The sequence below is a fragment of the Miniopterus natalensis genome, chromosome 4, assembly GCF_054644295.1.
Source record: "Miniopterus natalensis isolate mMinNat1 chromosome 4, mMinNat1.hap1, whole genome shotgun sequence".
NCBI classification, from domain to species: domain Eukaryota; kingdom Metazoa; phylum Chordata; class Mammalia; order Chiroptera; family Miniopteridae; genus Miniopterus; species Miniopterus natalensis.
The window spans coordinates 65,984,188-66,008,099 of NC_142084.1; the positions used below are offsets into that span (position 1 = coordinate 65,984,188).

A 23,912-nucleotide genomic window follows, 5' to 3' on the forward strand; every position below is an offset into this window, starting at 1 on the left:
CACTTGCCTGGGTGGAGCCATAGCCACCTCCGTAGTATCTCTGCTCGTTGAGCCAGCGCACAACAGGAGGCACAGAGTCAAAGTCTTTGAGCAGCAGCAGAGCCAACAGGGCATAGGACGTGGCCTCCACATTGTAGAGCTTCTGGCCAGGCTCCTCCCAGCGGTTCTTTTCTACAAGAAAGAACACCAGCCCCCATGCTCACTGCTTTGTCCAGCCTGGAGATAGCTCAGAGAAAGTTCAGGAAACAGACTCATACTAGACCTCTTGGTATTCAGGTGTCCTGGTCCATGTTTGTGGCTCTCAATCTGCTGCTTCTTGCCTCACTCTCTTCCCTCATCAACCTTTACTCTTTCATTTGAATTCTGAACTGCAGCTCCACTGATCTATGGGAGGAGATTCCCTAAACTTGCCATGCTCATTCTTACCTCTGAGCCTTTGCATATTCTGTTCTCTCTATTTGGAGCACCTTTCCCCCCACCTATCCCTGGTTAAGTCTTACCCACCCTGCACAACTTGGCTTCAATGGCACCTCAAGACAGAGTGAGACCCTTCCTTCTGTTTCTCAAAGCATCCTGTGCTTCTCCCACCCTAGTATTACGATGCTTTACAGAAATCTATTAACATTTCTTTCCTCAATTGGAGCATGAGGCCATGATGGCAGGGGCTGTGCCATATTCACTGTGATGTTCCTAGTACCTAAGCAAGCATTCCTGGCAGAGACTGTCACCAAGAACCATTCCCTCCCCTTCCTGGGCAGAGTTGGACTATATCTCCCAGATGCCTTTGCAGGTAGGTATGGCCACATGACTGCGCTCTGGCCAATGGAATGTGCAGGGCAATTGATGGGCCCCCTCCATGCCTGGTCTATCTCCCTTGCACAGTCTTCCTGATGGTTTCCTCTTCTGCTTGGATAGAATGAATTCCAAGGCCCTGGGGTGGCAGAGCCATGAGAATATAGAGCCCAGATCCCTGTATTACTGTATAGAGGTGAGCTGTCCACCAACTTGGGACACCCACACTGTGCTGTTACACAGCAAGAAACCATCTTCTCTGTGTTAAACCACTTCAGTATACATTCAGATATGTTACAGAAGTGAGCATAAACCTGATAAGGTGTCATCACTGGAACCATCGATTAAGTGCTTACTATGTGTTATTCATTGTGCTGAAACCCCTCCGTCATTATCTTATCTATCCTAATTACCCTTGAAATAATGATAATGTTATTAACAATACTAAAGGCAATAACATCAGTGATAGATCTCTTACTATACGCTAGACCTTCTTCTACCTGCATCACTCATTTAATCTTCACAACCATCCTATGATGTAGTTATTTTATACACAAGGTCCAGAGAGATTAAGTGAATTGTACAAGGTCAAACAGTGAGAATGTGGCAGAGTGGGATTTGAATTTGAACTTGAATCTGTCTGATGTCAGAGCACATGTTGTTGCTCCTGTGTCCTACCAAGTACTCAACAAATACTTATTGAATGATGCAATGGACCTTCTTGTGTCACTTACAACAAGGACTTTTCAAACCTAAAGCCACTCATCCCAGCTCAGCTTGGAGCCATGCAGCCCAGCTTAAGATGGCCACCCTCAAACCCCAGCCATGCATCTCCCCTTACCGTGCCAGGCTGCTTCTCACCTGTGGCTGTGCTCAGAAATTTGTGGAGGAGGGGATCCTCCAGCTTGCCCAACTGGGCCAGGGCATAGCCAGCAATGGCCACAGTATATGGTCTCTTCAAGTTCTCGTAGTGGGATTCAAGGAAGTCTCCGGCCTTATTGATGCTGCCCTGAAGGCTCTGTGAGAAAGAAGATTGCATCCTCTGGTCAGGTGGGCACTGCTGCTACAGAGAGCTGGCAAGGATCACATAATCACCACTTCCTGGGCACAAGGTTTCTGACCTCGGGACATATCTGTCTTGGATCTGTCTATATTTGAGGGCTTCTCAGATATTTTAGCCCCCATGAACAGCTTTGTTGTCGAGTACCTATCATGTTCCTGGTGCAGTCTGTATACCCAGTGGTTTGCCAGTGAATGTTTAATAATCAGCTGTCTAGTCAGTTCAGAGGGGTGGGGGGCTGCTTTACTGATTGCCAATTACTGTGGTGTAAAGACTCCCACCATGGCCAATTTCAAGCCATGTGACATATGGTACCATGTGACGTACCTTAACATGCAGTGGGAAAGAGTTGCCCTAGATAGGCAGTCATGAGCTAGAATGAGCCAGGGTTAGCATACCACTGGGTCCACTTATTATCTAATTATCAACATCATTGTAGCTAATGCTTACTATGTTCCAGTCACATAGCTACTCATTTAACCTCAAAATCCTATGAGGTGGGTTTTATTTTCATCGTCATCCCTATTGCATAGATGAGAATACTGAGACCCAGGGAGATGAGGTGTGGAGGCAGGCATGATTTGTAGTGTTTCCTGTTTTCCATAGTGTAAATACTACCATGGCCAATTTCAACCTACCAACATGGAGCCACTGACTGTAGAATTGGGAAGAGATTATATAGTATGTCCAACATATAGGTACAACAGACATAAATAACCTCAAGAGCATGGATAATGATAAAAGGTAGTAAAATAATTAAGAAATGATGAGTTTTGAGTGTTTACTACCTTTGTTGTTGTTTTTTTCTTTATTGAATTTTAGGGAGGGGGAGAGAGAGAGAGAGAGAGAGAGAGAGAGAGACTGATTTGTTGTTCCAGCCATCTATGCAGTCATTGGTTGCTTCTCATACGTGCCCTGACTGGAGATCAAACCCCAAACCTTGGCATATGAGGTAACGCTCCAACTAAGTGAGCTACCTGGCCAGGGCTACTACCTTTATTTTTATGTGTACTGTTTAGCCTGAATTATTTAAATGTAAGTTTATATAATTAATATTTAATAATGATTGTGTTCAGCAATATTCCTGGAATATTAACCATTGGTTTTTTTCAAGCTAATTCCAGCAAGCTCTTTAATTGAACCCCAGCAGTCTGGTTCCACAGCCTATGCTATACTCCATTATAAGGTTGCTGTGTTTTAGTAGAAAATGTCACTATATAGAAACTAATCCTTTTGCCTGCCCTCTATCTCTCCTATATCCACCCTTGATTTTTGTAGGAACTTCTCCTTTCTTTCATTCACATGGCCACAGTGGAAACAGTCATATTTGCCCAGGAAGACCTACTTCCTGGACTCAGCTGATTGGTCCAGAAGTGATCAGCTGATCCAGGCTGAGCCAATCAGAATCCTTCCCTGAGAATCTGGAAGCTCTAGCCTTGGTCAGGCTATTTCCCCAAGGAAGGCAGCTATGTTCTGCCAGGCAGGCTGGGTGGCAGGAAAGCCGAATTATTGGGCAAGAAAGGAATGAAGAACACAGGAAAGAGGAACAAAGCATCTTGGTAGAGTTCCCAAGGCCACTTTCATCTTTGCACTTGATAAATTCTTAGATTCTTAAAATAACTCCCATCTACAAGGTGGGACAAAAGCAGGATTTTACTTGTTCGCATGGGAAGTAATACAATAATTAATAAATAGTAACACAAGAATAAACTCTGTGTTGCGTGTCCTCACAACAGTAAACCTATTTTTGCCACACCCTGTTTTTCTGCATAATGTAGGTCATACGTGTGTTACACCTAGAACAACTCAGAGAGTCCTAAAAAAATACAAAGATTATTATACCCATTTTACAGATGTACACACTGAGACCCAGTAAGGGGAAGTGTCTGAGAGTTATGATCTAAATTCATATCTATCTGATCCCACAGCCCTAGAGCTGTCTCTTTTCTACCATAATTTATTTAAAATCTGCAAAGTTTGAACCAGAAAGGCCTGGGTTCCTCTTGGCCATTAAAGGTAACATCCTTCTTTCCTTCATCTCTTTTCTGGGGTCCTGAGGAGGGAGAAGCAGCTGGTGAAGCTGGGATCCTGGAGTTCCCCACTTGGACAGCTAAAGGTCAAACAACCCACTCTCAAATCCCCAAGACAAAGCAGATGCAGCGATTATAGAACCTCCAAGGTGACTGTGCCTGGGAAGGAGAGGGGAGGGGGGATGATAGAGCACACTTACGTTGACCTGTCCCTCGCAAATATCTTTAGCCTCCTGCAGTGCGATGAGAACGAAGGCAGTGAGGGCTACATCTTTCTCCTCAGCATGCCTGAAGCCACCCTAGGGTGTGGAACAGGAAGAAAGGATGGGGTCACCAGTGTGTTCCCACATGCCATCCAACCTCCCTGTACGATCAGCAGGGCAGGGCAGGGCTGGGTCTCTCCCCAGTGTCTCACAGGAGGACCATACTCTAGTATTCACTTGTGTTGTGGGCAAGCTGGTGGCCAAAAACCAGACACTGGCCCCAGCCCTCATGGAGCTCCCCATCTCGTAGGGGAGACAGACATGAAACAACCAGCTCATCAATAGATACATCATTACAGACTGATGAGTGCTGTGCAGAAGAAGTGGATGTGGCAGCGAGAATGGATAGTGGGAGTGCGACTCAGGGAGCTTGGGAAAGATATCCCTAAGGGATGACAGGAGGAGCCACAATCTGAAGGGTGAGTAGGACTCAGTTCTCAAAGAGGGTAGGGGTAGCATGCCAGGCAGTGGGAACAGCATGTGCAAAGGTCCTGTGCCTGGACAGAGCAAGGCTCCAAGCAATACAGATGGAGTGTGGAGAGGGGGGAAGGTTGTGAGGCTGGAAGCCCGTAAAGTCAGGCTGAAGCAGTGGTTCTCCAACATGAGCGCACATCAGCATCACCTGGAGTGGGGGGCATATTAAAACTCCAATTCCTAGGCCCCACCCCTAAAGTTTCTGATGCGGTGCATCTGCGGTCCAGCCTGAGAATGTGCATTTCTAACAAGCTGATGCTGACGCTGTTGGCCTGGGGAGTTCTCAGGTTTTTTTCAAAGCAATGGGGAGCCAGGGAACTTTCATTTTGCATTGGACCCTGAGATCTCTGGTTTTCACAAAGGAGATGTGACACTCTTGGCTCCTTTATTTCTCTGTCCACCCCTCACCCCTACACAGGGAACTGGGCAAATCGCAGGTGGGGTCTCTGTACTGCCCATGCTGTGACACTCAGGCGCTCCTCTCCCCCAGCCTGCCTGAATCCCTGCCTCTTACAATCATTTCTTGGTGTATCACGGGCCCATCCTCCTGGAAGACTCCATCAGGCTTCTGCTTCTCCAGGATCAGCCACTTGACAGCCCCACAGAGGACTTCGGAGTCAATGGCGATGAGGTTGGCAGCCAGAGAGAAGACCTTGACCACATAGGCTGTCAGCCTGGGGGTGGGCACAGAGCATGGGCCAATTGGCTTTGGGATCCAGAGACCATCATCCCAGCCAAACAATGAGCAGAGAGGGGCAGGGCCTGCTCAGGTGTGCCCAGTTTCCCGTGCTAGGACATAGGACCCAATGTTGCTTGCAGTCAGTGCTTAGTGACAGAAGGTCACTCAGTTAGTGGGCGCCTTGACTCTGAAGGTGGAGGGGTTCAGTGGCACAGGGCTGTGAGGAGGGGCATGCCAGCCTAGACCACCCCAGGCTAGAACCCAGGTCCTGCTCAGGGGGTGCAGGCTCACCAGGTGCTGGATGGCAGGTGAAGGAAGGCCGCAAAGGCCTTGTTGTTCTGTCTGAAGGCCAGCTGCTGCGTGTACCCTGCAGGGAAGAGAGAAGTGTCACCAGAGGAGTAGGGGGCTGAGGGGAGGCAGTGGCTGGTGTGGGTATGCCAGGGAGGAGAGAGGCTTAGAGAGGGGACAAGGATTCTATGAAGGGTGGGACAGGGGTTCAGAGAGGAAAGAGGGGACTCAGGACCAAGAGGGATGTCTGGAGGGGAGCTTAAAGGGGGGATGGGGCTCCAAAAGGGTGCAGGGATCAGAGTGAGGAGTAAGGAGATCTCAGAGGAGAGGTGGTTCAGAGAGGGAAGGGTTCTCAAGGGGGAGGGAGCTCAGAGGGGAGTACAGGAGGTCTCAGAGGAGGGGAGGGGCCTCAAGAGGGGGTGGAGTCTCAGAGGAGGAGAGAGCTCAGAGAGGGGCCTCAGAGGAGGTTTCCAAGAGAAGGGGACATACCCTTCTTGATGAGGTCCAGGGCCTCCTGCCGCCTGTTAAAGCCAAACTTGTCCCACTGTTCAGTGTAGTCCAGGTAGTGCACCGCGATGACAGTGGGCGTCACTCCGATCATGTTCTGCTCTCCGCAGCCCGAGGGGGTCACAATGAGGTGCTGTAGCCGCTGCCCATCGATGGCATCCTCTGCCATCTGGGCCACCGGGGTCCCTGCCGCCAGAAGGAAGAATGGTGTTCAAGCAAAGAGACCCACTATGAGGTGAGGAGGGGAGGGGCTGTCCCTGGCTTTCCCAGGCTCCAACCAGCCGGGGCCAAAGAGTCAGGGTCAGCTGGGGGCTGGAGGCATGTGACTGAAGGGGGGGTTGCCCCTGGGTCCTCATGTTCTACCAGTGGTAAAATAAATCCAGGAACAGTTGTCATGAACAATTCTATAATGCTTAATGCTATTTGCCAAGCTCTCTTCTAAGAGAACACTATATAGTATCTCATTTAATTTTCCCAACAACCCTTAGATATAGATACTGCTATTTGCCTTCATCACAGATGAGGAAAGCAAGAGTCTCTACTCAAAACCTAACAGCTCACAGGTTGCAAGGCGCTTTTCTAGCTCCTTCCTGTGCTTCTCACCCCAATCCTCTATTCTCAGCAAGAAGTTCCAGAATTTCTGTTCTTGAACTCTCTTGCTTCTCACTTAAATTTCTTCATCAGCAGAAGCTATTTGCTGAACTAAATACTGCCTGGAGGCTTCTGTGAACAGATCCAGAAGAGGCTGTTCTAGCTGAAGTGAAGGAGAGAGGTGCTTTGGTTAAATATTCCCAGAAATAGATGGAACTGGGCTCCCTCCTTGGCTCCCATACCTTCCTGGGCCCCATGGGGTTAGGCCAAGAGTATCTCACCCTGCAGGAGGATCCTGGTTTCCGACTCTGTGTCTGGGACTTGGTCGCTGAGGTCTGCAGCCTCGATTTCCTCACGCTGCACACCGTCTGTCGGTTGAATGGAAGACACCCTTGGTACCAGCCTCCTTTCACCACCCAGGCCTCACACCCTCTCCTGCGGCTGACTCACTCTGGCCCAGCTTTTGTGGATCCAGCGTGCGAACGGTCACAGTTTTGTTCATTCTGATTCCTTCTGGCTGGACAGTGAGGAGGGAAGGGGGAGTCGGGTGAATGAAAGGACATACAGAGAGCAACAGCTGGTCAGCAGGGCACTGCGCTGGTGATTACTGTAGCAGGTCTTAGCTGTGTGACTGGGAGTAAGTTACTTAACCTCTCTGTGCCTCAGCTTCCTTATAAGGAGGAGGCAATACAAACACCTACCTCACACTGTTGTGTGATTTAATAACAAAATTATAAATTAATAATAATAAAATAACAAAGCTTTTAGAAATCTTCCTATGTGCCTAGAAGCTTTCTTTATTCAGGTTGAGTCATTTAATCTTTGCAATAGGTACCGAAATTATCACTCCCATTTTAAAGATGGGGAAACTGGCCCTGGCCGGTGTGGCTCAGTTGGCTGGGTTTTCAACCCAGTGCCTCTCAATGGGTTATATAAAATACAAATAAAATAAAATGTAAAAAGTAAAATTAAATTTAAAAATGAAATACAATAATTAATTTAAAATAATAAATAAAATAAATAGAAAAATACACAAATATTAAATTTTTAAATTTAATTAATTATATTAAAGCCTCATCCAAGGATATGTTTTTATTGATTTTTAGAGAAGAAGGAAGAGAAGAGAGAGGGAGAGAGAAACACTGATTTGAGACAGAACCGTTAATTGGTTGCCTCCTGTATGGGCCCCAAACAGGTATCAAACCGCACCCAGGGTTTGTGCCCTGACCGGGAATCAAACCTGCAGCCCTTTGGTGCATGGGGCAATACTCTACTGAGCCACACTGACCAGGGCTAAAATTAATTTTTAAAACAAATGATTAAAATAAATAAAAATTTTTAAAAAATACAATAAAAGACTGTGCATAAGTACTTAGCAGAGTGTTAGGGGCTAGCTTAATTAGTATGAAAGACACAACTCAAGTTTTCATGTGTCTTCAGATAAACCTTTATTGTGGATAGTGAATGTTTCGGCCTTCCCAGAACCCATTCTCCTTTCACTTGGTAATAAAGCTCAGATTTTCCTTTGCAGACTGAATTTCTTCCCAAGGTATGTTGGTAAATATTTAACATCCAGCTCTCCAGGAAGAAAAAAATCCTGATTTGCAGTGCTGCCAATTTCCTTGGTGTAAATATCCCCACTGTGATGGATTTCAAGCTACCAGTGTCCGTGAAGACAGAATTGGGAAGAGCTGGCCACAAGGTTCTGACACTGCTGGGTTTTCTTTCCCACCAGTGCGTACGTTGGGCCATATTGGGGCCCAAGGAAAAAGAAAAAAATATGTGCCCTTAAATATATACTTTAATGTATTTTCTAATGGTAATATTATTCCAGAACATTGAAGTAATTGAAAAAGTATGAGTTTGCTTCCCTTAAAACCAGGAAAGAAAAATTATAACAAATTCCAGTTTGGGTATGAATAAAACATTTCAACATAAAATCTCACTTTCAGTTTTAACACATTTGCTTTTCAATGAGTCAAAGTTTTTTTCAACTACTTTAACAATTTTGGGAAAAATTAACCACAAAAAAAATCCCTTACAGGCATGTCTGTGGGGTCACTCACTTTTCTTTTTACTTCAGATTCCAATATGGCTTGACTAGTCAGTCAGATTCTATCTCTGTTTAAAATTTTGATATTTTGCTCATCACGGATATTTTTGGCATAATTTTGATATCTTAAACTAGTGCATTAAAATATTGGTGATCTTGTTTATGGTCTTGTTTTGCTTTAAAATATTAAAAAAGATGACAAAAGCCTTTTACTGATGATTCTATCGCTTATTATATTTGAAAGTGTTCCACATGGTGGAGTACTCAGAGTAGAATTATAACTGTTAATGTATATTTTAAGGCTAAAAATATAACTTTCCTATACTCTCACATTATATATTATTACATTATAAAATTTGGTCTGTGAAATATGTTTCCCCCAAATTTTAAAAGTCAAAACAAAACTCCTGTACTGAAATGTCTTACAAAATATCATATTTGATATTAAAACGTATTTTAATGAAAAATGTTTGTTTATCTCTATTGCTGAGGTTTTTGGCACCCCCTTAAAATTTCATGCCCAAGAAGAATGTCTCGCTTGCCTCACCCTAATTGTGGCCCTGCTCTCAAACTTCTAGGACCTAACTTTCCTAAGCCGGACGTTGGACAGTATTAGTGTCTCAGAGCCGGGGCCTGGAAACTGAGTTGAAAGCACAAGGAGTGCAGGGGCCTTTCTTAAAGGACAAGAAGCGGCAGGTACCCTGAGGACTTACCACGACCTTCAGGGTCTTCCTTACACCATCGCTGATGAAGAACTCATAGACGGTGGCCTTGACCTCTACCTCCTGCAGGCCGATCTTCAGGGGCACAATGACATAAGGCACGGCCACCGAGGACTTGGGAGGGATTGACAGAACCTGCTGGTGACGCTTCTTGGCAGTGGCCACGCTGCAGAAGGCTGGGTTGTAGAGCATTTCTACCCTCACCTGCCGGGGGAGAGCACCAGGTGAGGGACTTGTGCGGCAGCCCCTGTCCACACCTCCCTCGGCCTCCGCTGCTCCAAGGGCCCACCTTGAGCGTATTTGCTTCTCGGTAGTTGTAGAGAACGGCTCGGATCTCCACCTGCTCGTTACGCACCACGGAGTAGGGCAGCCGCAGGTCGATGAAGAAATCTTGCATCACTGTCACCTCATAGGGGTCAGCCACGCAGATCCCTGCCCAGGGGAAACAGAACCTGAGTGTCAGGGGTAGGGGGGTGCGTAGGGTGGACAGGGTCCAAGTCCAGGTCCAAGCTCAACTCCAAGTTCCTTCCCCTCCCAGGGTCTCAGGGCTTACCCCTAACCACGGGAACTGTCCCAGGCTCAGCTTGTCTTAGTCTATGAGCTCAGAAGCCCACAGACTAAACAATGGTAATGGTAATGAATTACAAACAATAATAATATTGTAACATTATTAGTGTGATAGTGATTTTGCAAACTTTTACAAAATGTGGAAACGATATTTTGGTGAAATAAAATGTATTCCTGAAATGGATTTCACCTACTCCTTTTTCATGGGGCTACCAGAAAATGTAAAATGACACACACAGTCCACATTACACCCTTCCCTCCCTCCCTCCCTCCCTCCCTCCCTCCCTCCCTCCCTCCCTCCCTCCCTCCCTCCCTCCCTCCCTCCCTCCTTCCTTCCTTCCTTCCTTCCTTCCTTCCTTGGCTTACTTATATTCTGCCCCCTTTTCCCCCTCTTCTCCTTTTTTCTTGAGTCCTCACCTGAGGACATGCTTAGAGGGAGGAAGGGAGAAAGAGAGAAACAGAGAGAGAAACATTGATGGGCTGCCCTCCCCACACCTGCAATCGAGTCAGTGCGGCTGGGCCCACGTACCATTTTCAATGGGTAGCCCCAATCCATATGGAATGAAAATGATGCTAAACACTATGGTTACTTGTGATACAACAGTTAAAATCACCAGATCAAAGTCCAGCAAAGTGTCCATGCAAGCAAAATTTGCGAAAACATGATCACATTTAAAATGATGGCACATTAGTAACTCATGAAGATTTAATAAAAAATTTTGTTCATTCTTCAATGGCAAAAAAAAATCAGAAAGCTTGAACAAAATCCTTCTTTCCCAACCTACAGTGATTGGCCCATCGCCCTCGGGTGGCTGCTATTGTCACTGGAGCTATTTTTTTACCTACTATTTGTTCTTACATTTTAAACTCAAATTTAATTTGGTATCACTGTGGTGTTTGAGAAAGTGGCTTCTTGTGCCATCAGGAGGAGGTTACCTCCAGGAAAACAAAACATTTTGTTAAATACTGGCCAGCCCGGTTGGGCGTGGGTCAGTGGTTGAACGTAGACCTAGGATCCAGGAGATCACAGTTCGATTCCCGGTCAGGGCACATGCCCGGGTTGCGGGCTCCATCCCCCGTCGAGGGCGTGCAGGAGGCAGCTGATCAATGACTCTCTCATCATTGATGTTTCTCTCTCTCTTCCCCTCTCCTTTCCTCTCTCTGAAATCAATAAAAAATATATATTAAAAAAAATTAAAAATAAAGATATATTTAAAAAAAATTATAAATACTGGCCAGTCCATGTTGCCTGCAGAAAGCTAAGCCCCCTTGCTGCCCTGGCTGGTGTAGCTCAGTGGTTAGAGTGTCAGCCCACACACCAAAGGGTCATGGGTTCAATTCCGGGTCAAGGGCAAGTACCTTGGTTGCGGGCTCGATCCCTGGGCCTGGTTGGGTGCGTGCACAAGGCAACCAACATCGATGTCTCTCCCTCTCTCTCTCTCTTTCCCCTCCCTCCCCCCTACCCCCCACCTCCCTCCCTTCCACTCTCTCTAAAAATCAATGGAAAAAATATCCTCAGATGAGCATTAACAATAAAAAAGAAGAAGAGAAAGAAAGCAAGCTAGACCCCTTGCTCTCTCTTTGTTAAAAGAAAAAGGAGTTAAACAGGAATTGAGAGGAGGTGAGCACATTCTTTCTCGCACCAGACTTAACTTTTCTCCTTGAAAAAGATGAAAGGATGGAAAGAGAACTGAAAAACAATGACTTCTGACACACAAGTGTCATTTTTAAGGCAGTGAACAATTATTCTGTGAGATACTGTAACAGTGAAGACATGTCATTATACATTTGTCCCAAGTCATAGAATGTATAACACCAAGCACTAATCCCAATGTCAATATAGACTTCAGTTAATAATCAATATTGGCCCATTGATTGTAACAGATGTACTACTCTAAACGCAAGATGTTAAAAAAAAAAGTAAATTGACCCTGGCTAGTGTGGCTCAGTTGGTTGGAGAGTCACCCCGAACACCGAAAGGTTGTGAGTTCAGTTTCTAGTCAGGGCACATACCCAGGTTCCAGGTTTGATCCCTGGTTGGGGCATGTATGGCTCTGGTCTCTGTTTAAAATTTGGATATTTTGTTCATCATAGATTTTTTTGGTAGTCATTTTTATTTTCAAAAAACAATTGCTTTTGAAATATTATTTATCTTGATGACTGGCTTTTTGGCACCCACTTACGTTTTGCACTGAAATTCAGGGCCTTACTCTCCTCACCCAACTCCCGGCCCTGCTCTAAACCATCCATATTTAGCTAGAGCGCCTCAGAGTTTCACTCCATCGGTCGGTGGCCAGGGGACGGGTATACTTTTTGTCACGCTTCACAATCTGACCACCGATGTTTCAACCCCCCCATTTCACCCGGCTTCCTCCTTTTTCTTAATCGCTTTACCAACTATCATGTCGACATCGCCTCCTTAAAAGTTTCTGTGGTTGCAAATTAGCCTGTACAATTCTGCAATGGTGGACTCATGTCATAATACATCGGCCCAAACGCATGGAATGTACAACGCCAAGGGTGAGTCCTAATGTCAGCTACAGACTCGGGGCGATCACGATTGAGTATAACAAACGCACCACTCTGGTGGGGGATGCTGTGCATGGGGGGGGTACATAGGAAATCTCTGTACTTTCTGCCCAATTTTTTTGAATAGAGTTTTTAAAAATTGATCTTAGAGAGAGGAAAGGAGAGAGAGAGAGAAACATCAATGTGAGAGAGAAACACTGATTGGTTGCCTCCAGCATGCGCCCCGACTACCCGCAACCTGGGTATGTGCCCTGACGGGGAATCGGACCCTCCACCTTTTGGTGTACGAGACGATGCCCTAACCAACTGAGCCACACCAGCCAGGGCCTTTCTGCTCAGTTTTGCTGTGAAACTAAAACTGCTCTGAGAAAAAAATCAGTTTAAAAAATAAAAAGCACTGACACCCACAACCTAGACTCTGATGCCCCCCCCCCCCCCCAGGAACCAAGCGGTGGAGTGTCAGCCACCAAGAAGCAGAGGATCTTCGGGGTGGATGAGAAAAGGAAAATGCCCAGGGACCCTGGGGGCCTGCCTCCTGAGAAAGCGAAGCCACCCCCCCTCACCTTTCTTGTCTGACAAGCTCACAGCCATAATCTCCCAGGTGGTGATGGAGTCTTTCAAAAACACCTTCATGGTCTTCGAGGAGACTCTAGATGGAGGAGAAATGGGGCCTTAGGAGAAGATGTGGTGGAGGGGGAGAGAGGGCATGGAGGGGCCCCAAGGGACAGGTTGGAGGGGAGCAGGGGTGGGCACATAGAGGTAGCTCACCTCTTGTTTTTTCTAGGTTGGGTTGTGGAGTTCCAGTGTGACTCCAGAAAACGGGGGGAGTTGGGGTGCATGCAAATTAAATGGTCTGGTCTAGGGTGTTGGTAAGAAGTGGCCTGGGGATGGGTTGAAATGGGGGTATCCCAGCCTCACCCATTTTTCTCTGGGTCCTTTAAGTCCTCGATGGTCCACAGCCAGCTCTCAGGGAACTGGCTTCGGGAAACGATGTCTTCTTCTGGAATGATATCCTCATCCAGGTCACCTGGGCAGGTGGGGGGCAAGCTGGGTTTAGAACAGACCCACTTTCCCTCCTGTCCCCGTAGATACTCATCTCTGGAGGGGTTCCTGGCAGCGAAACCTACCCATAGCCATGTGATGACTTTGGGGGAGGCCCAGGTATATTTGCCTTTGAGGGCTCCTGCCTCCATAAAAATATTAAAAATCATATTTTACAACTGTGTTGGTATAAAGGCAAAGATAATCCAGGCTAGGTTGTATTCATTTCCTCTGATTTTCAAAGAAACAAAAGCACCTGTGTAAGCTTCTAAAGGTATCATGACCCCAGGCACCGTGCCTGCTGAGTCTGAAATCACGTGGGTCCTGAGAGCAACAAGGTGAGAGGAGAGATTCCTGGCTTGCTGGAGACCCTGAAGAGGTGGTGGCCTCTACAGCCAGCTGGACGCCATCAGCAAGTAAACAAAGCTGGGCTGGAATAGGGTTCACCGCTGGCTGTGCTCCTCAAAAAATGATGGACAGGTTTTAACTTGGCTCTGGGTCTGTTTAACAACAAAGTAGGCGGAATTGCATAGATGCTCAAATCCACTCATGCTCTAGGATAATCTATCGAAGTACTTTTGGGGGTACTAACATTTAAGCAATCCTCTGTCTCACCCCCATTTGACTAAAAAACATACACACTACTGAAAAATAAATCTCCATGTGAGTGTAAACCATATCCCAGCAGATCAGAGTTCTAACTTCCTCAGTAGCCTTATCTTCTCTTTGCAGAAGAAAGTCTCTCTGTCACTGGAGTAGAAAGCAGCATGCCTAGTTGTCATAATTTGCAAAGAGACTGAAGATAGAGAGTCCTTTGCTCATGCGTGTTGGGAATCTTTGTGTATTTTGGAGGGTGGAGAGGTGAAGGGGGTGCTAGCTTTCCAGCTAAAAGAATTTAGAAATACTTGTCCACTTTGGCAACAGCTGCCTCTGAGAGGCTGCTGCTAATTTCTAAGCCCCCACCCCGAAGTACAGATGTACACAAAAATCATGTGTTACCATATAAGGCATCCATCCATATCTGTTATCTTAAAGGCTGAGTGAACATTGATCTTTAGGAACATCTCTCTTGATTTAAATTTTTTAAAATGTTTAAAAAAAAACATAAATAAAAGGAATAAAGAGGAACTTTACAATGGAGAAACAGGGCAGACACCGCCTCAATCAAATGATCGAGGTTTGCATCACCAATCATGGGACAAGTCAATGTCACGCGCCTCCTGACACGAGGCACCAAGGAGTACACGATATCTCTTCTGTGACAGTCCTGCCAAAAATGCGAAACCTGAATGTGATCATGAAGAGACATCAGACAGACCCAGGTTGCCAGACAATCTTCAAATTATCTGGCCTGTGTATTTCATATGTCAAGAACGTGAAAGGTACCGAAAGACTGAGAGCTGCTGGGGGTTGGACAGCTAGGAGGAGGCGGAAGAGACACAACCAGACACATATATGCAACGCGTGATTCTGAACTGATCCTTTGCCTATAGAGGACTAAAAAGAAAATTAAAAAGTGGCAAAATCTGAGTGGAGTCTGTGCATTAGATGGTGGAAACAAATCACCATTAATGTCCTGATTCTGATCACTGTGCTGTGGTTTTTAGGAGAATATCTTTGCTTCCCAAAAAAATCCACACTAAACTATTCAGAACTGTGGGGGCATCAAACAGTTCAAGCGGGGAAAAGGTTTTTAATCTGCACAACAGTTTGTCTGTAAGTTGAAGGCTGTTTAAAGAAAAAAAAAAGATCATTATTTTTGTGTTGGTCTGCCAGCCTGCCCCGGGCAAGCTTCCCAGTCTTCCCTGGGTTTTAAGCAGAGGCATTCTTTTTTGTGACTTTCAGCCCTGTAATTGATCATGTAATTTCCCTCAGTTTCACAAGCCACTCACACTTGCCTTTGCTCTTGCAACCAAATTTGATCAACACAGTTTACCGTCCCCAATGACAGGCACCTCCTCCCCTCTCAGACAGGGCCCCTCCCTGCCCCAGGACTCACTCCTGGCCAGCCCCAGGTTCCCCTTCTTGAGGTGCTGGATCCGCATCTGGGTGATGTAGTTGCAGCAGTCGAGGAAGGCGCTTGCGCAGGCCTTGCCCTGGAGAATGTACTGCGCCCTGCGCTGGCACGAGTACTTCATGAGGTTCTCCCGCATGCCGTCCTCGCAGCACTTACGCAGCTCCTTGTCCCGGTACTGTCCCGCTGTGGGAGCACACCCCCCAGTCACGCGCCCTGCGGGGCCTCTCCAGGGAGACCTTCCCCGCATCCAAGCCTTCCCCTCCTCCCCCTTTGCTGGGATCTCAATAGACAAGGTGCAAGGTTGGGGCGGGCAGATGAAGGCTCCCACCTTTGTCCTTCCTCTTCTCCATGAGCTGCACCGAGCGGCGGCGCCGGGTGGCTGGTTTCGGGCACGACATATCTGAGGGGGCAGGTGGATGGAACAAGATGGATTAAGCACTGACTGCCTGTCCTTGGTTTACTCCTCACAGCAGCCTCGAAGTAGGAGTGTTATTGCTCCCATTTAACCGATGAAGACACTGAGGCTTGGAGAGGAGAGTGATTTGCTAGTTGGTGATGGAGGCAGGACCCAGGGTCCCCTGATCCTGTCTGGGAGGTAGAAGTGCTGCCCCTCCCTGGATGTCCACTGGCCGACTCCTCACCTGACCGCTGTTCTGTCTTCAGGCCTTTGTTGGTCTGGAAGGCCAGCCCTGCGTCCGTAAAGACGCCCGCATAGTCCTTTCCACTGCCCGGTGTGCAGCCAATGTCTGCCTTCTCCACTGTGTCCCAGATCTGCGGAGCGGGAGGGGGTCGAGTGTAGGCTGAGGCCAGGCCAGCAGTGCCTGAGTCAACTCACCAACATATCCACCCAACCTCTCCCCTGTCCTCATCTTGGTCCCCAGATACTCCCCGGTGGGTGAACCAGAGTGTGCTGCTCTTGGAATCAGAGCTGTGCCCATCAACATGACCATCCTCAACTTAGAGCCTTGTCCATCCACATTCCCATTTGGAACTTGAACTTCAACCCATCCCCATGTCTGTGTCCCCTTTGATCTCTGCACTCAACCCACACCCAGCCGCACATCAACGGTTCTCCCCAGCACCACTGCCACCTCAACCCAACGCCATCTCTTCGCCTCTGCCATCTTCTACCCAACCTCAGCGACATGGGGACATACCTTACTCTGAGTCAACTTGTTCTTCTTATTCAGCACAAACACGCCCTTGTCCACGGCCACGAGCCCCACTCGAGCCCCCTGGTTGCCCTCGATCTTGAGCGATATCTGTTGTCCAGGTAGATGCTGCTGCTTCTCCTCCTTCAGGGCACTTTTCACCACCAGCTGTGAGGAGGTTGAAGGGGCGGGAGGGAGAAGTGAGCCCAGCAAGGCCCCAGCTGTGGTCAGTAGAGGACAGCGGGGGTCCCGGTCTGGTCTGGAAAGAGAGAAAGGTGGAGACAGAGAGAAGAAGGGAGGCACCAAGAACCAGCATCAGGTGGAAAGTCAAGGAAAGAGAAAACTGGAAGCAAGAGAGATACTGAGATTAAAACAGGGAAGAGAACGAGATGGAAAAGGCGAAGAGAGAGGCAGGAACTCTACAAGCAGGGGGGAAACGGGTTCAGAGGCTGGAGACAGGCAGAGGCAGAGAAAGCAGAGGGTCCCAAGATGGGCACAGAGACAGCCACGCTCACCTTGCCCACACACGAGTCCTTGACATCCACCCACACGGAATCGGCCACCACCTCCCTCTGGCCTCTGGTGATCAGCGTGTAATAGGCCACCAGGCGGAAGGAAGGGATAAAGTCTGGCGTGATGGTCAGAGGCAGCACCACCAGGTCCTGGCCGGCCTCTCGCACCTGGCGTCCCACCTTCAAGAGCTTCCCCTTGTTCATGACCTGGGGGGGGGACAGGTTGGCATAAGGATCAGGAAGCAGGAGGGAGGATGGGGGGATCTGGAATGAGAAAGGGCGTTGGAGGTGCTGGAGAAGCGAGGAGGAGGGAAACCTGGGGGTTGTAGGAAGCCACGCACCAGGTAGGTGTAGTATCGGATATTGGCATCCTGGCCGGGGTCCATTCGCAGGTGAAAGTTGACGTGGAGCGTGTCGCCTGGCTTGAGCTCCACTCGGGGCACAGAGAGGTGCAGGTAGTTGTTGGAGTTGCCCATCGTGCTGTAGGGCAGGGCCTGCATTTTGTTGGTGGCCTGTCGTGCCTCTGGGATGCCCTCCTTCACTGTGCGTACCTGAGCAGGGAGAGAGGAATGCGTGCTGGCCTACCCGAGAGGTCTGCGTCTGAACCCCCAGGCCTGGGAACGTGGTGCCTGACATGACAAGGGAGACTTTGCAGATGGGATTGAGTTAAGGATCTGGACATGGGGACGCTATCTGAGGTTACCCAGATGGGTCCAATGTCATCACAAGGGTCCTTAGAAGAAGGACATCTATGCAGATGACAGGAGGGCCCTGTGCAAATGGCAGGAGGACCATCTATCCAGATGGCAGGACCCCGTTGTGCAGACAAGAACTCCTCTATGCAAATGAAACATCTCTATGTGAACGGCAAGACCCCTTTGTGCAAATGAAAGGACCCTGTTATGCACATGACAAGATGCCTTTGTACAAACATTAGGACCCTGCTGTACAAATAAAGTCCTGTGTCCTGGTGGGGGTCCTATGGTTGGGGCAGACTCACAGTGATGGACAGGGGCTGGGAGCTCCTGTGGGTGTTGATGGTCAGCTTAGCCACGCCATTATCTTGGGTCAGAGACTGCCCTTGGGTGGAGTCCTGAGTCGCCACGGGGATGTGGCGGGCTGGGGAGCCGTCGGGGTTCGTCACAAACACCTGTGGGTACAGGGGAAGGTGGAGGGGGTTCAGCAGACCCAGAGGCATGGCCAGTGTTCAGGAGTGGGGTGGGGGTGCAACCTCGCCCTGGGTCTCACCATGAGGTCAAAGGGCATGGCGGGTTTGAAGAACTTGGGCGTCTTGGTGAAGTGGATCTGGTAGGGGGAAGTCACGATGGGGATCCCGCTGCGCTCCACCTCCACCATGTCGCTGCCTGAGGGGGCCAGCTGTGAGCTCAAGACCAGGCATCGCCCCTCAGATTGGACCCTGTCTTCATACTGGAGTCCCTGTTCAGCAGGCTGCTCCTACCTTCATTGAGGCCCCCTCCCTCTGACTGGGCCTCCCTCATCAGGTTGAGTTTTGTACCTCAGACTGGACCCCACCTTCATTCTGGGCCTCCTCCCTCAGGCCGAGCTGCCTCCCTGGGTCGGGCCCCTCCTCTCAGACTGGACTGTGTGGTGGGACAGTCCACCCTTGGCCCTGGCCTCACCTGAGTGCAGGATGACGGTGACCGACACGTACAATGACTTTCCCACAAGGGCATCCTCTCCGGAGGGCTGCACCCCATTCAGCAGGACCTCTCGGCTCAGCACAGCCACCCCAGTGCCATCATCGATCTGGGGTAGGAAATGAGTGCTCAGAGAGTGGGAGGGGTGGGGGGGGAGGGATTCAGAGAGGGGAGGGGAGGGTTCAGAGTGGAGGATGCTCAGAGGGGCCTCTGGCAGGTACCACAGCACGGGTGAGCGACTGGGCAAGTGAAATCCTCTGGTCACCATCCTGGACCCCGAAGATGACGAACGCTGTTCCTTCCACATTCTTCCCGTATAGGAACCTGCGCAGCAAGGAGGGTCTCAGGCTCTCCCCTTTTAGAAGGCGGAGCCTCCCCCAAACTTCCCCTGCTCATGGTGAGGACCCAGGATCCCCAGCCTCCCACCTCACCCTCACCTAGCTTTCGCCTAGCTCTTTACCTGGCCCTCACCCAGCCCCTCACCTGGTCCCCACCTAACCCCGCATTTAGCCCCTCACCTGGTCACCACCTGACCCCTCACTTGGCCCCTCACCTGGTCCCCACCTGACCCCTCACTTGGCCCCTCACCTGGTCCCCACCTAACCTCTCACTTGGCCCCTCACCTGGTCCCCACCTGACCCCTTACTTGGGCCCTCACCTAGTTCTCACCTGGCCCCTCACCTGGTCCCCACCTGACCCCTCACCTGGCTGTAATGGTGACCTCCAGGCCCTTTGGGTCATCAATGTAGTAGAATTTCTCTGCAGGTTCCACTTGGACTTCGAAACTGGGCAGCACTGCGGGGAGAGATGGCACGGGTGAGGGGCTGGTGCGAGGCCCAGCATTATGGGCCCCACCCCCTGGCTCCCTCCTTCTCTTACCATACTCTTTCACCTCAAACTCAGTGGAGAAGACCTGCTCTGGTGAATCTTCATAGTGGGCTTGTATCTTCCACTGCCCCATGCTGTGGGGAAGGCAGGTGAGTGATCTGGTCAGACCTGGCAGCCCCCCACTCCTTCTTCTGGCATAAAGGAACCCCAAACCCTCTCCTGGAAGGCCTGACATACTTGACCAGCTCCGGGATATTCCAAGACAAGGGCAAGATGCCAAAGTGGTTTTGAGAAGACAGGGTGTCCCTCTTGACGGGAATGCCTTCGGGGGTCTATAGACAGACAGGGAGGGGGTGTGGTTCTTCAGAGACCAGGTTTAGCCCCTCGGCTCCCCTCTCCCTGACAGTCTCTCTGGGTCATATCTACAGAAGCAGCAGTCAAGAACAGGGACCTGAGTTGGTCAGCCTGGGTTCAAATCCCACTGTGCCACCTACAAGCTGTGTGACCTTGGGCAAGTTACTTAACTTCTTTGTGCTCAATGTGCACATCTGAAAACAGAAAATAAATACAGCCCCTACATCACTGGCTTGGGACATGGTTTATGTAGCAGGAGCTCATTATTATGAGTATCCCCCGAATATTAAGAATCACTAGAATTTATTACCTACTTTTGTGCAAGACCCTGGGCTAAGCATTTAATTTGTGCTAAGCCATACTTAATTGCCTCTGTTCAACTTACTGTCCTACAAGAATAGCAGTTTTGTGTACACATATTACTTCATTTCTTGCCAACAGTTAAACATCAGGAGGCATCACATAAAAATCTGGTTTTCTGGCTCCTCTTGGAAACCAGGGTAACTGTGGATAATGAGCTCCTCTTGGCAAAGGTGACATTTCGCTTTTTCCTTTCTCTCTCTCTGCCTCCTTTCTTCCAGTCAGTGTTTATTAAGCCCCATTATATGCCAAGCACTTTGTTGAATGCAGGAAATAAGGCCCTGAGCAAACAGATAAAAACTCCTTCCGGTAGGGAATTTAGGTTACACAGAGGTTGGTGGAGAGGCAATTAATAAAATAAATCCAAATTACGTGATGCCAAAAGGATGGCAGCAAGAGAGAAGAGTGGAGTGCATGTGTGAATGGGAGGGGTTGCAGTTTTACAGGGCGCTCAGAAAGGCCTCACTGTAAAATTGGGACATTGGTGACTTTTGAGCAAAGTCTCAAAGAAGATAAGGGGCAAGTGGTATGGCTATTTGGGAGAAGAGAGTTTTCTGGGTAGAAGGAATAACCAGTGCAAAGACCCTGGGGCAGGACTGTGCCTCATGTGTCAGAGTAACAGCCAGGAGAGCAGGCTGGAGCAGGGTGAGGGAGGGGGAGAGAGGGAGTAGGTGAGGGCAGGGAGGGGACAAGGGAGGTCATTCTGGGCCTTGTAGGACACAGGGAGGACTTGAGTTTTTATCTGTAGGCCTATGGGCAGAGGGGCTGGACCTGACTCAGGTTCTCACAGGCACCTCCTGGCTACAGTAGATGAAACAGACTATTACATAGAATTGTGTCATTATCCCAACCTTCAAGTGAGAAACTTAAGCTCAGGAAGGTGAGTGACCTGGCCAGAGTCACAGGGACCTGGGGTTTATCTGGAGCCAGAACCCACAGGTGCAATCATTGTTCCATGCCGTCTCCCTGGGTCCCCGTCCATCTCTAGGCCTCTGAGTTTGTGCCTCTATATATCTCTTTCTCTGTCTCAGGGTCTCTCTTTGCCTCTCCTTGAGTCTCTGCCCCAAGTGTGTCTGGAGCCTGGCTGGCTGATACCTCAATGCTGACGATAACCGTCCGGCCCACGGGCAGCAGATTGTGGTCGACAGTGAAGATCCGATAGAGGACTGAGGGGTGATGGGAGAGAAAGGAACAGCTCAGTGAGGCCCTGCCCCTCCCAAGGACCCAGCCGGCCCTCTGAGCCACCCACCAGCCCCTTACCTGTGGAGCCTGGGGTGTAGATGGTCTTGTCCGTCTGAATGAAGAGATACCCGCTCTGAAGGCTGATTAGCACCACCTTCTCCACCACAGTTTTATCGAATTCTGCCTGGATAGTCACAAACTTGTTCCCCTTCTGTGATTTTAGCTCCTTGCTGGCCGGGATCTAGGCATGGAACAGGGCATCAGGAGGGGTCTGCTCCAGGGCCCCTTGCCCACTGTCCAGCCACTAGGCTTTCAGCTGGGTCCACATCTGCCCCTCCTCAGAACAGAGGCTGCCCATCACTCCTGGTCTCTCTAGTTTGCCCAGGTTTGGGGAAGGAGGGGTGCTCAGAGAAAGGGCAAGGGCAAGAGAGGGGCTAGGGACCAGAGAGAGAAATGGAGAGGGGGATCAGAGAGGGGCTCAGAGGATGGAGGGCTCAATAGTGGAAGGGGTCTCAGAAAGAGGAGGAGACTCAGAGAGGAGAGGGGTTCTGGAGGTAGAGAGGGCTTGGGGGGAAAGGGCTCAGGAAGGAGGGGGCACAGAGGTAGTCCGGAGGGCTTGGAAGGGAAGGAGCTCAGAGCAGGGGCGGGGCTCTGAGTGGGCGTGGCTAATAAAAGGAGGGGACCAAATAGGGAGGAGACTCAAAAGGGGAAGGGCTGTCCTGGCCACTGTGGCTCAGTCGGTTGGAGCGTCATCTTGTACACAGAAAGGTCACCGGGTTTAATTCCCGGTCAGGGCACATACTCAGGTTTTGGGTTCAATCCCCTGGCTGGGGTGTGTACCGGAGGCAACATATTAATGTTTCTCACGTCGATGTTTCTCTCTCTCCGTCTCCCTCCCTCCTTCTCCTTTCCTCTCTCTCTAGACTCAGTGAAAGCGTATTCTTGTTGGATTAAAAAATATATATATATAGGGAAGGGCTGAGGAAAGGGGAAGGGATGGAATGGGGAAAAGATCCATAGAGGGGTGGGGCGTGGACAGGGCTGGGCCCCAGTGTGCACCCACCTTGATGGTGACGGTGCTCAGGTAGCTGTTGGCTTTGTTCAGCACGGTTTCCTTGCTGGACAGCACCTGCTTCTTGCCCGGGAAGTCGTATACCATAACCTTGACAGGGACGTCACTTGCCCTATCGTGGGCCTCCAGCACCACTGTCTCCTCGTTCTCCAGCCGCAGGATGTTGGGGGTGATGATGGAGAACCTGCCAGAGGAATACATGGGGTCATCCCAGGGAGCCGACATTTCAGCCCTCCCCAGGGCCTCCCCAGTCCCTGGTCCTGGAGGGGACCCAGTGACCGGCAAAGGCTCAGGGGCTGCAGGTCCCATCAACCCCTGAACCTCAAAACCAGAACCAGCAAGTCCTCCAATTCTCTAGACTTCCAAACCTACACTCGGGGAACCCACACACTTAGTCCTGAAGCCCTAATCCCTAAATCTTTAAACATTCCAAGTCTCTAAACACCCAGACCCTCAGGCACCCCAAACTATACATAACCATACTCACATGCACCAAACCTTTAAACCTCAAATCCTTGAACACCCCAAGCCTTTACTTAAACTTCTATCACCCTGGGCCTATAAATACAACTAAATCCCCTTTCTCCCCCCAGCCAACATAAACCCACACCACATCTCTTCAAACACTGAAAATCATAAATCTTGAAACTGTAAACTCCCAAATCCTGTGAAGTCCAAACTATCCCATCCACAGACTCACCAAACACCGCATGTACCTTAGACCTACAGGCCCCCAGTTTTATAAACACCCCCATACTACACAATGCCTGAATTCCACAAACACCCAACGAATAAACTCTCAAAGTCACAGGCAGCCCTCGTTTATTAACACTTCAACCCAATAATTCCTCCTCCACAGACACAAGTGCACCCTGAATTCTACAAGGACCTGAACCCTTGAATGCCCACTCCCACCTCAGAAATTGCTTTGTTTGGGGTGGCATCATGACTACTCACATGCTGTCCCCCAGGGCCAAGGGGAGACTGGTCAGCAGTAGCAGCAGCAGGCTGGGACCTGAAGCAGGCCCCATGGTACAGGAACAGTGGAGGGACGGAGGGATGGAGGGATGGAGGGAGAGGACGGGGAGGAGTGAGCAGAGGCTGCTGGAAGCCTCCTTTTATCTGGCTCCCGCCTTTCCCCAACTCAGCCCAGCCCTCTGTACCCCGTGGCCTCTTCCCTCC

General features: G+C 49.4%; 1 protein-coding gene across 2 annotated transcripts in view; it reads right to left on the reverse strand.

The window, feature by feature from the left end:
* C3 (complement C3) overlaps positions 1-23,761 on the reverse strand; it is a 30,601-nt gene extending 6,840 nt beyond the window's left edge. For both annotated transcript variants that reach the window (XM_016197992.2, XM_087816010.1), the window contains exons 1-29: positions 23,688-23,761; positions 22,722-22,914; positions 21,737-21,899; positions 21,572-21,642; positions 20,000-20,094; positions 19,814-19,896; positions 19,639-19,729; positions 19,156-19,258; positions 18,917-19,043; positions 18,525-18,640; positions 18,277-18,426; positions 17,618-17,827; positions 17,280-17,483; positions 16,771-16,932; positions 16,255-16,384; positions 15,942-16,013; positions 15,596-15,796; positions 13,474-13,582; positions 13,119-13,204; positions 9,749-9,891; positions 9,451-9,663; positions 7,135-7,201; positions 6,966-7,052; positions 6,076-6,279; positions 5,590-5,665; positions 5,134-5,293; positions 4,083-4,181; positions 1,654-1,810; positions 8-171 (exon numbers count right to left, since the gene is read on the reverse strand). In XM_016197992.2, the coding sequence (XP_016053478.2) occupies positions 8-171; positions 1,654-1,810; positions 4,083-4,181; positions 5,134-5,293; positions 5,590-5,665; positions 6,076-6,279; positions 6,966-7,052; positions 7,135-7,201; positions 9,451-9,663; positions 9,749-9,891; positions 13,119-13,204; positions 13,474-13,582; positions 15,596-15,796; positions 15,942-16,013; positions 16,255-16,384; positions 16,771-16,932; positions 17,280-17,483; positions 17,618-17,827; positions 18,277-18,426; positions 18,525-18,640; positions 18,917-19,043; positions 19,156-19,258; positions 19,639-19,729; positions 19,814-19,896; positions 20,000-20,094; positions 21,572-21,642; positions 21,737-21,899; positions 22,722-22,914; positions 23,688-23,761 (3,810 nt within the window). The remainder of the gene's footprint in view (positions 1-7; positions 172-1,653; positions 1,811-4,082; positions 4,182-5,133; positions 5,294-5,589; positions 5,666-6,075; positions 6,280-6,965; positions 7,053-7,134; positions 7,202-9,450; positions 9,664-9,748; positions 9,892-13,118; positions 13,205-13,473; positions 13,583-15,595; positions 15,797-15,941; positions 16,014-16,254; positions 16,385-16,770; positions 16,933-17,279; positions 17,484-17,617; positions 17,828-18,276; positions 18,427-18,524; positions 18,641-18,916; positions 19,044-19,155; positions 19,259-19,638; positions 19,730-19,813; positions 19,897-19,999; positions 20,095-21,571; positions 21,643-21,736; positions 21,900-22,721; positions 22,915-23,687) is intronic.
* Positions 23,762-23,912: the final 151 nt, after the last annotated feature.